The sequence below is a fragment of the Suillus paluster genome, assembly GCF_016628075.1.
Source record: "Suillus paluster strain FC165 chromosome Unknown EDB91scaffold_55, whole genome shotgun sequence".
Lineage (NCBI taxonomy): Eukaryota > Fungi > Basidiomycota > Agaricomycetes > Boletales > Suillaceae > Suillus > Suillus paluster.
The window spans coordinates 48,823-61,873 of record NW_024537615.1 but is presented as its reverse complement, the minus strand read 5'-3'; the positions used below and the strand labels follow the sequence as shown (position 1 = coordinate 61,873).

Sequence of the window (13,051 nt, the reverse complement as noted above, 5' to 3'; positions counted from 1 at the left end):
ACGGGAGTCATGAATATACATGCACTGAGGGCCACCGCGGACTGTCATTTCCAACAGCCCAAATGGTCTCTGAGTGGAACTCGTCATCAGAACATCATATATATTAGCGCCCCGTGTCTCAATAAACTTGAGAATGGGAGAACCATCTGCAATATTAGCGCACTATTTCAATTTTAGGACCCACCGCCTCGCAACGAGAGGAGCTAACGCGCAACAGACACAGCGGAAGGTTGCCATCCATAAATAGAAGCTGTAGGTTCCCAGTCCTGCAAATGAAAAGGTCATGGTATGAGCCGTAGTACTTCAGATATACTAAAACGAGACCAGTCACGCTACAAGATACATTGCAAAAGAGGAAAGTAAAGTACAATAGACATACGTTGTCATTTTATTTTGCATCTTTTGCGTGCCGTCCTAGGTCCTGGCATCAGCGTTTGTGAGCTGTGAGCGACCCGTGTATGAGAAGCCCTTCGTACGAAAGATCAATCGACTGGTTCCAAAAAGGCATCGCAAGGTATTGGACACCCAATCCATCGCGTGCGAGAAGTTATAAGTCATCTAGGGTGAATCTCAAGGCAAATGTGTACTCAACAGCACCACATCAGATTCTTGGGATGAACGCGCGCTGAAGTTTGGCAAGCAGTAAGCTGACGAAGTCATCAAGGCAGTTCGGTACAGTATGATGGTGTGAGCTTGCCAGACGAGTGATAAATTGTGTGAAAGCGAAGTCATGCGAGAACCCGCTACGTGGGGTATTCCAAGACAACCTTGCGATCTGTCTTTCAAAAGTCCCGTCCCTTATCCCGAATAAGAGAGGGAAGGCAAGATTGTCGTGGTGTGCGTGACCACAACGCGATCCATGACTCCTCGTAAACAACATATGCATCCTGGCCACGCGCGTTGCACTTCCTACGAACACACTGAAGATATCGAGTTCGAAAGTTGACTGGCTGCAAGAAACAGAGAGAAATTGCGGTGCCCTGTCGGATGCCTGTCACAATTCATCAACATATATAGTCCATTGTATATGCAGGGCCAGTGGCAGGACCTGAGCGCTTCGTCTGATTGAACTGTGAAGCGAACACGAGGGTAACACATGGAATACGCACCAGAGTACATGACTTAAACGAACGAGTGCTCGGCTTCCTTGGCTCCAAACCAAACGCCTACTTTCGCAGCTTACAGGTTGTGCCTCTCGCTGGCGTTTAGAGTTTATATGAAGTTCTAGCGCTTCTCGTGAGTGACTAGGTTTGTCTGCCAAGCAAAACTGACCGACCAGTTACTAGCGACTGTGAATTCTCGCATTACACCGCACCAATACCTGCGTACAGTACTGGAGCCGTCCTGTGGGTCAGAATTGAATCACTATAAGCAGGCTATCTCGTGAGCAACCCCTTATACGCTTCTATTAACATGACTTGAAGTAACAGTTGTGATATTTACCCCTGCCAGATAACCCGTCCGAATTCACATACTCCGGAACGTCTCTTGTATACGTAGTCCACAATCTGCCGTGCTTGAGACCCCAAGCGCCACCATGTCTTCCCGGACCAGCAGGAAGAAACAGACCCCAGTAATCACGCCCCGCCAGATAATGCGAGGCCATACCAAATGGGTACAAAATGTTGTGCACCTGCCTGGCGGACGGCGCATCATTACATGTTCAATGGACGGCTCACTCCGACTATGGGACCTAGAGAGCGGCGCACAGATTGGCGATGACTGGCGAAATAAAGGAGATCGGTCAGGATTGTGGACCATAGCAATGTCTCCAAACGGCAACACTGTTGCAAGCGGAAATCATGATGGGAAAGTAAGGTTGCGGGACGTGGAGACGGGGACGGTCATCACCAAATGGACAGAGCACAATGCGTATGGGTATGTGAGATCAATATGCTGGAGTGCAGATGGTGACCGAGTCGTCGGCAGATCCGACGACGGGACGGCAAGAGTGTGGAATGTCAAGACCGGCGAAACTGTCCTGGAAAATTGAAATCAAGACCGGGCACATGGGTATGTTCGCGGTGATCTACTACCCCGACTCCGCCAAAATTGCGACGGTCGGACGTGACGAGGATGCAGCAAAAACCTGGGACGCCGACAGGCGAGCTGCTCGCCACACTCAAACAAGTTTTCAGCTCGGCATGGAACCATTGGCTTGATTGGGGTATTAGACACCGCCACATGGAAGCACATCGTGGGTATGCCATCTCCTTGTCTCCCAACGACCGCCTCCTTGTGACTGCATCACAGGATACCACAGCACGTCTTTGGAATCTCGACACGAACCTCCCAGTAGGCCCACTCCTCCGGCACGAAAATTATGTGCAGTGCGCAACCCTTTCCGCTGATGGAAAGGTGTTAGTTACTACAAAAACGCGTACGTGTGGGACATCTATGCCATACTACAAGAAGCTGGCCTTTGTAAGGCTAGTTGTGAGTTCGAAGGGGAAATGTAACGAGACGAAGTAGATAAGTGACGAGCGCAACGGCGAACGAGACGAGTAGAGAAAACGTATAAGACGAGGACTTTTCTGCGATAGCTTTCGGTCGAGCTTGGAGCGGGGAATCAGCGTCTGGGATTCTGCTATGACTTCGCTAGTAGATACGAGAGTACATGAATGATTTATATACGTTTTCGAACGGTTGACTAGGCCGGAATCGGCATGAAGAGCATATGGTGAGGTGAAAATACTCGGTCCAAGAAAGGGATTGTGAAGTTGGTTTTCTACGCGCAAATAAGCGAGGTGGCGCAGAAAGCCTCTTGCTTCTGACCACCTCGCAGTCGTCTATTAGTCTCAGTCCAACATCTAGTTGCTACGTCTTTTGCTTTTACAAAGCCCTACATAGCCAGTATGGACCCTAACAATGCTATTAGACCAGACTACACTCTACCAGAGTTCCAAGGAGAACGCCAACAACTGATAGACGAAGGTCTATCTGAGCAGCAGGCTACACAATCCCTAACAGCATTATGGAATTTTAACAACAACACCAAAAAAGTACGCTGGGCAGCTAGACAAGAGCGTCTAGAGGAGGCTCGTCAGTGAGCCGAGGAAGACGAAGCCCAGAGGCAGCAGGACCTTAAAGATGAAGAAGAAGCAACTCAATTAGAAGATAGGAAGAAAAATAAAAGCAAGTACACACCCATCAAGTGTGGAAAAGTACCTTCCGACCCTACTATCCTCCCAGCGCAATACGCGAACAGGAGATTGAAAGCAGGGGATTATTGCGAGTTACACTACTTTACCAACAGAGGCCTCGACGAGGCCAAGTTTTCAGCCTTGATTGCTGAACCCAATGCGCTAGTGATGCTCCCAGCATCAGACGGAGTCCATTCTTGGGTCCCCGCGGCAGCAGTCAAAGACCCCAAGGCAGCCCCAGTCACCAAAGATGAAAATCTCACCTGGGAGGAATTTAACGAGGTGGCCCCGCGCATAGTCTCTTTCATGAAGGTACACGACTGGCCAAACGACAGAGTCAACATGCATATCCAGTTCTGGACGGCCCTTCAAGCCCACCACTGGCGTCACGCACCAGATGTGCTCAAACAAAAAGCCTTGTTGCTTTACCAGTCGCAACAGTGACGCCGTTGGCACCTCACAGTAGGGACCACACAGGGTTGGAGTTTAGAAGAAATCAACCAAGACCTCCTTTTCAAAGCGAGAGAGGAACTATTCAATGAAAAACGAGACAAAGACACAGTGTTTGCGATCCAGGTCAGTCGAATTAATCTACGGACACAATTTGTAAAGTTCACGCGCTCATCTTACTATCGTGCCTTGCACCGTTTTCCCCCCTTTTTCTCCTACCCCATTACAATGTTTACTTAAAACTTTCAACTGTCAGCCAATCATGTGCCGACAAAAAACCCTTTACTCGTGCATCATGCACTACTACACCTTGGGTTATCACAACCTATTGGGCTATGGCCAATCACATGCCAAAACGAAATCAATTTGTTTAAAAAATAACTCGGTTATCACAACCAAACAACCCCTTTTGTCGTTACTTGAACTTTCTTCTACCCACTCACCGCATCGCGCACCGCAGCACATCCACAATCGCCCGGCAAGCAGCAGCGGTGTTCGCAGCCAAAAGCTCAGACCCAATACGCCCACAGCACCCAGCGTCAACCCAACAGGGATATACAGCCCAGAAACGCGCTCTGCCGCCTAACGAAGAACCAGCAGGCAACAACAAAAAGTATGCCTGGGACGCAACCCGCACAGGACCATTGAGTGCATGGCCACCCACACATGGGACAAGCAACACGAAATGTTCACAGAGCGCATCCACAAGGGACTGTGGACAAAGGACGGAAAACAACTATGTACCGCTTGGCAGCGCGAAGAAGGCTGCACAGTACCCCAACACGATGCGTGTCACATCTGTTCAGGATGTGGGGCCACATCCCATGGAGCCCAGAGATGTGCTCGAGCACAGAAAGCAGATCCCACTAACCCCATATAAAGTAGAAGCTTGGACTCACGAACTTAAACACCTCGGACTTTCTGAACGCTTTGCTAAGATACCTGAAGGTCTTCGTACTGGTTTCAAAATAGATTTCCCCCCTATCACTCATGTACAAACTCCACCTAATAAACCCTCGATTGTCGAATTTGAATCTGAGTTTCGCTCCATCATCCAAAAAGAAATCAACAAAGGGAGATACCTGGGCCCTTTTGAAGCGAACACCTTAGAATCGCTAATCGGACCTTTCCAGTCGTCCCCTTTAGCTATCATTCCGAAACCTGGGAAACCAGGGAAGTTTTGGATCATACAAAACTTTTCCTTCCCACATTCCCCGAGTACACTCTTCCCTAATCCATCAGTTAATTTGTGTATAGACGCCAACAATTTCCCAACAACCTGGGGAAAGTTTTCGATAATATACCAATTAATAGCTACCCTCCCCCCAGGTTCAGAAGCCGCTACCCAGGACATAGCAGAAGCATATCAGACAGTCCTGCTGCACCCATCACAATGGCCAGCAGGTGTGATCCAAATATCAGACACTCAGTTCTGTATAGACACTTGCATGGCTTTCAGCGCCACCCCGTCAGCAAGAGCTTATGGGCATGTAGCAGACGCCGGAACCGAAATCTTCCATCATCGAGGAATCGGACCGCTGGACAAATGGGTCGACGACCATATATTTTTCAGAATAAGGCGTGAATCCCTAAAAAGCTACAATGACAGCAGGGCATCATGGCACAAAGAATTCGCTGGAGCCGGTTTGAGACAATCGGGCAGGAGGTTATGGTTTGGCAAATTCTGCCCAATCAAAGGGAGAATGGAAGAATCTAGTGAGGACCACGCTAAACCATTATTAGATCTATCACACCGCTCGCACCATTCAACTCACGACACACTGTTTACCTTTTGTTTCCAAGACTTAGACGATCTCTCTGACCTTTTAGGTATCATTTGGGAGTGTCTGAAAGATCAGCTTTTCGGTACCTCCACCATTTACATAGGCTTCACGTGGGATTTGAAACAGATGGTAGTAACTTTAAGTCCAACTAAAGTGGACAAATACCTCACTGCTATACACAAATGGAGGAAGAGGTGCACGCATATTCTTCAGGACATACAAGAACTGTACAGTAAACTTTTACACGCATGTTCAGCGGCACCTTGAGGACGAGCTTACCTCACAAGCCTCGAGGACATGCTATCGACCAACGGAGCTAAACCTTTTCTGCCGCACAGAGCCGGGAAAACTGTAAGCGAAGACTTGGACTGGTGGACGGACCTACTTCAATCAGGAGGAGTAGCACGAGACATCTACCCTACTACCAAACTCCAAAATCCCCTCGCATTCTCAGATGCAAGCTCAGGCATCGGGATAGGCATCGTTATCGGCGAACACTGGAGAGCTTGGAGGTTGATACCAGGTTGGAAGACACTCAATGGAAAGCGAGATATCGGGTGGGCTGAAGCCATTGGCTTCGAGCTGCTTATCTATGCCATCGCCTCTCTCCCAGGCATTAGCAGCAATATTCTCATCCACGGAGACAACACTGGTGTCGTGGAAGGCTGGTGGAAGCACAGACACCGCAACAGAGTGGTCAACAGAGTTTTTCGGAGGATTCACAACTTCCTACACCATCTACCCAACCATCTCGACATTACAACTACCTATGTCCCAAGCGAGTTCAATCCTGCAGACGACCTATCCAGGGGCATACTCGGACCTGCCCACCTTCTTCTCCCTCCCATCGACCTTCCTGTCGAACTTAACCAGTTCATCATCGACACAACTCTGCCACTCTCCTCCACGGAATTACAACTACTGCGAGACGGGAAATACTCCGTTCCTGCAGCTAAGCTTATCAATCGCACCCTCCTCAGACAGCAGGCAGCAGAACAGAACAAAGCCTATCGGGCAGAGGAAGAAAAACTCATTAGCTGCGTGCTCAGAGACGAATGACTATATGAGTCACACCCGTTTCAGAGCGCCATTGACCGAACTCTCCGCAGCATCTACACCCACCCCACAGAACTACAAACCGAACCTCACCCCTCATTCATCCATCCTCCAACCCCACTGCCTTGCACGCGATCGCCTGAGGCTCTGGGTTCCAGCAGGAAGCAGCACCAGACAGTTAGCTGCAACAGCAGAAGACCCCGACACTCACAAAGTTTCAGATGAGCATTTGAACCGCATCCTGCAAGTTATGGGTTCCACATGGGCCCAATCAACGAAAGAAACCTATGGAGCAGGTTTATTAGTTTTCCATGTCTACTGCAACCTCAACAAAATAGAAGAAAACAAATGCTGCCCAGTCAGCGCCAGTCTCCTCAAATTCCTGTCCAGTTGCGTGGGCGCGTACTCCGGATCAGCGCTGACCAACTATACAGCCAGCATCAAAGCCTGGCACCTGCTCCACAGCAGATTGTGGCTAGTGCAATTGGGTGAACTCAAAGCAACACTGGACGGAGCCACCGTACTCGCCCCATCAGCCTCTAAACATCCCAAGAGACAACCAATCACCCCAGACTTCCTTTCCTCCATCTGCGAACACCTAAACCTAAACAAGCCACTTGATGCAGCAGTTTTCGCTTGTATGACCATGACCTTCTATTGTATAGCAAGACTGGGAGAGTTCACGGTTAGAACGGCCAAAGGATTCGACCTGAAAAAACATATATCTAGAGCAGGAATGGTTGAATCAGCTGACCCCAATGGCCACCAATCACCAAATTTTCGCTTCCTATCATGAAATCGTCCCCGGTGGTAGGTGAAGAAGCATATTGGGCAGCTCAAAACGGCCCAACAGACCCCAAAGCAGCCATGGAGAATCATTTTAGAGTCAACACAGCCGAATCTGGGGCGCATCTGTTCACGTGGAAGCACGAAAAAGGCTTATGTCCGCTCTCAAAAACAGAATTCACAAAGAAAATGACGCTAGCAGCAACCGCAGCAGGCCTACCCGACCTCAAAGGTCACGGTTTGTGAATTGGAGGAACCCTAAAATACCTCCTGCGAGGAGTGCCTTTCGATGTCGTCAAAACAATGGGAAGGTGGTCAAGCGAAGCTTTTACCTTATATCTTCGGGATCACACGAAGATCATAGCACCTTACATCCAATCATCGCCCACGTTAGAACCGTTCACACACTACACCATGCCACCAGTACGCTAAACCAAGCCGCGAAGTGAGTACAACTCCTTTCTCTCACGGGGCATCAAGCTTCACTGCATGCGTCATAGTCCTCCTACCTTTCGGGAACACAGCTCACCATTGATACCTAGACTAAGACTCTGTTTCAGTCTGGAAAAGCCTCACGGGCTTTCGCCCAAACATTCAATAACCTTGCTTTGTTCTCGTATATCGAGTCGCGTACCTTTCCAATTAAAGGATTAATATAGTTGCGCAGGTCTGTAATAGACAGACACTCTCAGATCGTGCACGCGAAGGCAAACGTCTGGTATATTCACCTGTAATAGACAGACACTCTGCGCGATGTAAGCAAAGGTGAAATATAAGTAAAGAACTAAGTATCTTACCTCAGATCGTGCACGCGAAGGCAAACGTCTGAGGTAACGAGTCGAAACAGTGCTGGCTAAATAGTTTGAGTGATCTTGTAAGTAAGTGAAACTCGGGACAATGGAGAAGGCGCTGGCCATAGCACACAAAGGATTCAGTAGGTACAAGAGCGAAAGTGAATCACAAGACCGAACAATAGAAACATACGATTCGATAAGCTCAACCAATCAGAAGATACGAACGAATAATGGAGCGCCACGGCTGCGGGCGCACTTGTTCGATTCCAACACCAATGTCTCTATCTATCTTCTCCTAGTTGTCGGAAACTACTCAGCTCAGTTACCCTCACATGCAATACACTTAGTCTCCTGAACACATTGCATTGCAGCGCATAGAGTGAGCACAAGGTAAGATCGTAAAAGGAAATGAAAATGGAAGTTTGTAACTCGGATGCGAAGAGTAACGGAGTCACGTCGTCTTCGCTTTGAAGCATGATCGGTGTCTAGAGGATATGCAATCCTTACACCTTGAAGACCTCTTGTCCATTCCCGATGTGAGTGTAAATCTCATGGTTCTTTGGTAAAGACCACACTAATCTCCCACTCGCAGGTTGCCGCTGGGAAATCGTTAATGCTTGTAGACGACTTGTTTCTCAAACTTTTCAATCACTTTAGATGAAAATTCTAGCGTGATGCTACGCGACGTCCGGCTCAGCTTAAGTATACCCACCAACTAACACCAGGGTTTTTCGATGATGCTCAAGGCAATATTGGTATGCGTCGTCAGCGCTTTCTAAATCCGTTTCTATTCTGACCTCTTTCTCTCAATCCTCTGCACGCGGCGGCAGCACTTTCGCACCCTCTTTGGGGAGTCCAAGTGCACTCCTTGACCGCCTTTCTTCGCTCTTTCGCCGCTCTTGCACCAATGCTTGGGAAGTAACCGAACTTCAGCAACGCCCAACTCATCGCGGTCTTCGTACTGTTGAAGTTGCTGCAGTACGGGACAAAAGGGTATGTTCTTCGGGTGCATTTACAGTCACCGGGGTTCGATTATTTCTGTCATTGTATGTTGCTCCGCATCACAAGGCGAAACGAACACGACAGCAGCAAAGCCAATCGCACGGCCAAGCCCAGGCGTCATCATCGTAAATTGAGTCTGCTGTTTCCTCGTCATCCACGACACCCTCTCCTGCTACTGGCACCACCACACCAGGTGCAACAAGACGACCCCTCCCATTGTGGGCTCATCTCATACTTTTTCTCTACTCTGCGTCTCCCCCACACTCTGACGGCCATTAATACTGCAGCAATTTCATCTCTGCACAATATTTAGTTCTGTTGTAAAAATGCTATCTCTTTGTTGATGTCTCTCTCAAAGTGAAAACCAAATCCCGCAAATTATGACCGGATACACGCGATATGTGACAACAAACCAAGTTCACACACAATCCTCGATGCTCCCGATCACCACTCCCCGTACTCAGCACCTCCGACGCTCTCCAACGCATGTCTCCCAGTATCAGCCTGAATGCCCGTTTCCGTACCCAAGGCTTATCGCACGCGCCCCCCATCTCTCCACGCACCAAATTAAGCCCGAATGCCGTGTCGGCGAATAGCATTGATTGCAGACGCAGAAGACATTCCTTTCTTGTCGCGTGTTCCAGGCAATCCGCTTATCACCCAGCTCACTTCCACGGAATGCTTGATACTCCAAAGCCAGATGAACACGGATACGGGTGCGCTTATTAGGACGTTGAGTACTGGGAGATCAGGTAGCGTGTGGGTGGTGTCCCTGCTAGCTCGAGCAGGTGGTGAAGGATTATTCCTGGATGTACGACCTGGCATCAGCGTTTGTGAGTTAGCATTCTGCCGATATGTACTTACTCTTGTAACACCTCCTATGTAGCCATGCTTCCTAACCGGCTAATGATGATTGTCATGAAATCTGGGTGGTGAAAGGCTGGTTCAAGACAGTGAGTTTCATCCCAGTTGATAATAGTAAAGCTAGGTTCAAGTTTTCCAGCGTCCTCTGCATATCCAAATCATTTAGTCTCTGACTCTCCACATCCACCAAAGTGACTACATAGGTCATCTAGTCAATATATAACATGGATTACTCGCTTATGCTCATTGGCAGGCGCAATGATGTTCCGATCTCGCACCAATATACAGATATGTCACTAGTATTATAGAAGCAAGCATATTACACAGTATTCCGCAACGCATCCACCAGTCCTGAATGAATGTGAGAACGAGTTGAAATACTGCAAGGGAAGACCGCAGGAAAGCTAAAGCAACAACACCGTTAGTGACGGCAGGTCAGAAGGACATGAGGAAACTAAGTACCGAACCACTCCGGGGATGAACTCGGGGGTGAAGTCGATCACTTTACCCTGGTCATCTTTGGCGGAAGAAATATCCACTGTAGCCAGCATGGTCACAATGGCAGACCATACAGAGGCATCGGCAGTAGACCGGCCTGATTAGAAGACACCTTGTTCATCACATGCTCTGCGGCACTAAAACAACTCAACCCACCTGCGCATATACGCCGACCTAGGCCAAAAATGTACTCCGCAGGGTCATCATTGGTCAGCGCGCCGTTGACGTCGATGAACCTCTCTGGCATGAAACGGGATGCGTTGGGGTACCGCTTTTCATCCCGTGAAATGGCCCTGAAATGAGGTCAGTATCGCGAAAGCTGGAGAGAATCCATCTGACCATGTGTTGTACACAATGGTCGCTCCTGATGAACGTGAGTTTTTTTTTTACAAGTAATATGTTCATCGGAAAAATAGCACACCTTTTGGAATGAAGTAACCATTATATGTATCGTCACTCGATGTAGCATGCGGCACGCCTAGAAGATCGTCTTTAGTACAGGCGAGATCACACAGTAAGAAGTCTAAGTTACCAAGGGGTACAATAGGCTCCCATCGGAAAGTCTCCCGCAGAACTGCCTCGACGTATGGTAGTGATGCTCTGTCCTCAAATGTAGGCAGTCGATCTCTTCCAATCACTGAGTCGATCTCCACTTGTGCACGTCTCTGAACATCCGGATATAATACCATCGCGAGAAGAAAAACCATCAAGCTTGCAGAAGTCTGTAAAGAGGTCAAGGGGCAGACATGGAATTCGGACATTCACTTACCGTCTCATACGAGGCTGCATAGTGCGGATATATCAAGAGCATGACACCGCTTGAAAAAACGCTACTCACCGACAACAGCAGTAGTAGCTGCTTTCCTCAAGGCAGTCTCGAACATTGGTTTCGAGGCCTCATCTTGCGTCTCCATCCGTTGCAAATTTTCTGCTACCATTGAGGACTGGCCGAGGAGCGAGCTGTCGGCCTTGGCACGCATGTAATCAATGTCTGGAACTAGAACAAAATGAAATACCCACCATGTGCTTCTGCACATATCGAAAAGGCACGTCGGCCATTTCATTCACGCGATCCCTTGAAGATCGAGCACCACGCTTGATCGAGGATCCCCAGCACCAGTCAGGTAACTTCAGTACTGCATCCCACAAGAGTGCTCAGTATGTTAACTCTGTCTCGTCAAAGACAGTTGAGCTCACAGAATGGGAAAGCGTTAAGCAGCATTGCTCTCTCCGGGGTCAACACAGTCAAGCCCGGAACTAGCGCTTTGATCACGAGCTGGACCACAGGATCATCGCGAGCACTGGCATCGTAGTCATATACAGCTGACATCGCAACAGAGGACGATAATCTGTGAACAGGTAAATAATCGCTCGATGTGTAAAAATACATGCAATGACGTTGCGAAGTGGGACTCATAATGTTGGGGTTCGTCGATTAGGTTGACCACCATCTCACGAGCTCGCTTGAGTTGCATTGGACGAAACTTGAGTGCAGACTCGGGACGGAACGTTTGATGGAAGAGTCGTCGGCAAAGACGCCATTCATCGCCGTAACCTATGAATGCAAAGTTGATCGTCCAGCCATATCTGCCTGGACTTCAGAATGATTAAATGGAAGAATATTCGAAGAACCCACGGCTCGAGTGTAGCTAAGTACGGTCTATCGGAGTAAATGCGAGAACGCTTGTCCAGCAAGGCTTCTGCGATATGCTGAGAATTGATCACGACCGTTTCCTGGTCTAGGAGTCGCACGAAGATCAAGTCCCCTGATAAAATATTTGAGCTGCACCACATATGCACCACACTGTCTGTCCACGTACCGTAAGTAGCACGCCATTCAGTATACGTCACCCAAGGCTCGTTTGTGTCAATTGATAAGACGTTCCCTACCAGTGGGAGCGGCGCTGGGCCTGGGGGAAGAGAGGGTTTATTCCGCCGGCTCTCGATGAACCGTCTGAGGGCAGTGACGGCAACCAAGGACAAAGGAACGCCAACGAGGATAGCGAGGCGGCCATCAACTGAAGGGACCATCATTCGAGCAGTACCTGAGCAGCCATAATGCAACGGTCCTTATAACCGCAAGGGAAAGGAGGAATGACATCAGAGAGAACCTCTGGTGGGAATGCTGCGGCATTTCACGAAAAAAAACCCTTAATTACTCAACTTCCTCGCTCGATTCTAAAATGACATTTGAAATTGCTGCCCCTAAAATCAAAATCTCTCGGCCAAACACGAAGCTGCACCATGCAACGGACTTTGCCGGTGCAGTGTCGGCATCTTACATACATGCAGTTCTAAACGGTAACGTTATCCAGCCAAACTTTGTCCGTCGAAGCGAGCACGGGCGATACCTGCGGAGCGCGCACATGTCACGAATTTGCCTCAATGGGTCTCGCCGCGTAGCTGCCCAGTGGCTGATCACATATCATATCTTCGAGATCAGGGAAGCCAGGAGGCACTGCACGGGAATCATGAATATAGATGTACTGAGGACCACCACGTACTGATAATCAACGAAGGCGAAGTCGAGACCCACTAGGACAAGGTCAGTCAATTCCAACAGCCCAAACGAACGGTCTCTGAGTGGAACTCGTCACATCCGAACTTCATATATACCAGCGACCTGTGTCTCAATAAACTTCAGAATGGGGGAATCATCTGCAATGTTAGCACA

At 48.8% G+C, this 13,051-nt stretch overlaps 2 protein-coding genes across 2 annotated transcripts; one reads left to right on the top strand and one right to left on the bottom strand.

Moving 5' to 3' along the window:
* Window positions 1–2,855: 2,855 nt before the first annotated feature.
* On the top strand, window positions 2,856–3,587 carry EDB91DRAFT_1057674 (uncharacterized protein; the record flags this gene model as incomplete). Its single annotated transcript, XM_041314099.1, has 2 exons — window positions 2,856–3,027; window positions 3,052–3,587. The coding sequence occupies 2 exons, from the start codon at window positions 2,856–2,858 to the stop codon at window positions 3,585–3,587; spliced, it is 708 nt and encodes a 235-aa protein (XP_041174140.1).
* A 6,676-nt stretch (window positions 3,588–10,263) lies between these two features.
* Window positions 10,264–12,493, bottom strand: EDB91DRAFT_1205695 (cytochrome P450; the record flags this gene model as incomplete). Its single annotated transcript, XM_041320700.1, has 13 exons — window positions 12,198–12,493; window positions 12,014–12,143; window positions 11,776–11,964; window positions 11,575–11,726; window positions 11,398–11,513; window positions 11,216–11,345; window positions 11,147–11,160; window positions 10,910–11,099; window positions 10,799–10,855; window positions 10,717–10,741; window positions 10,534–10,670; window positions 10,342–10,474; window positions 10,264–10,283 (listed from the first exon to the last, which is right to left on the bottom strand). Coding segments are annotated over exons 1-13 (1,506 nt in total), but the record flags the coding sequence as incomplete, so codon positions are not given.
* Between the last annotated feature and the right edge of the window lie 558 nt (window positions 12,494–13,051).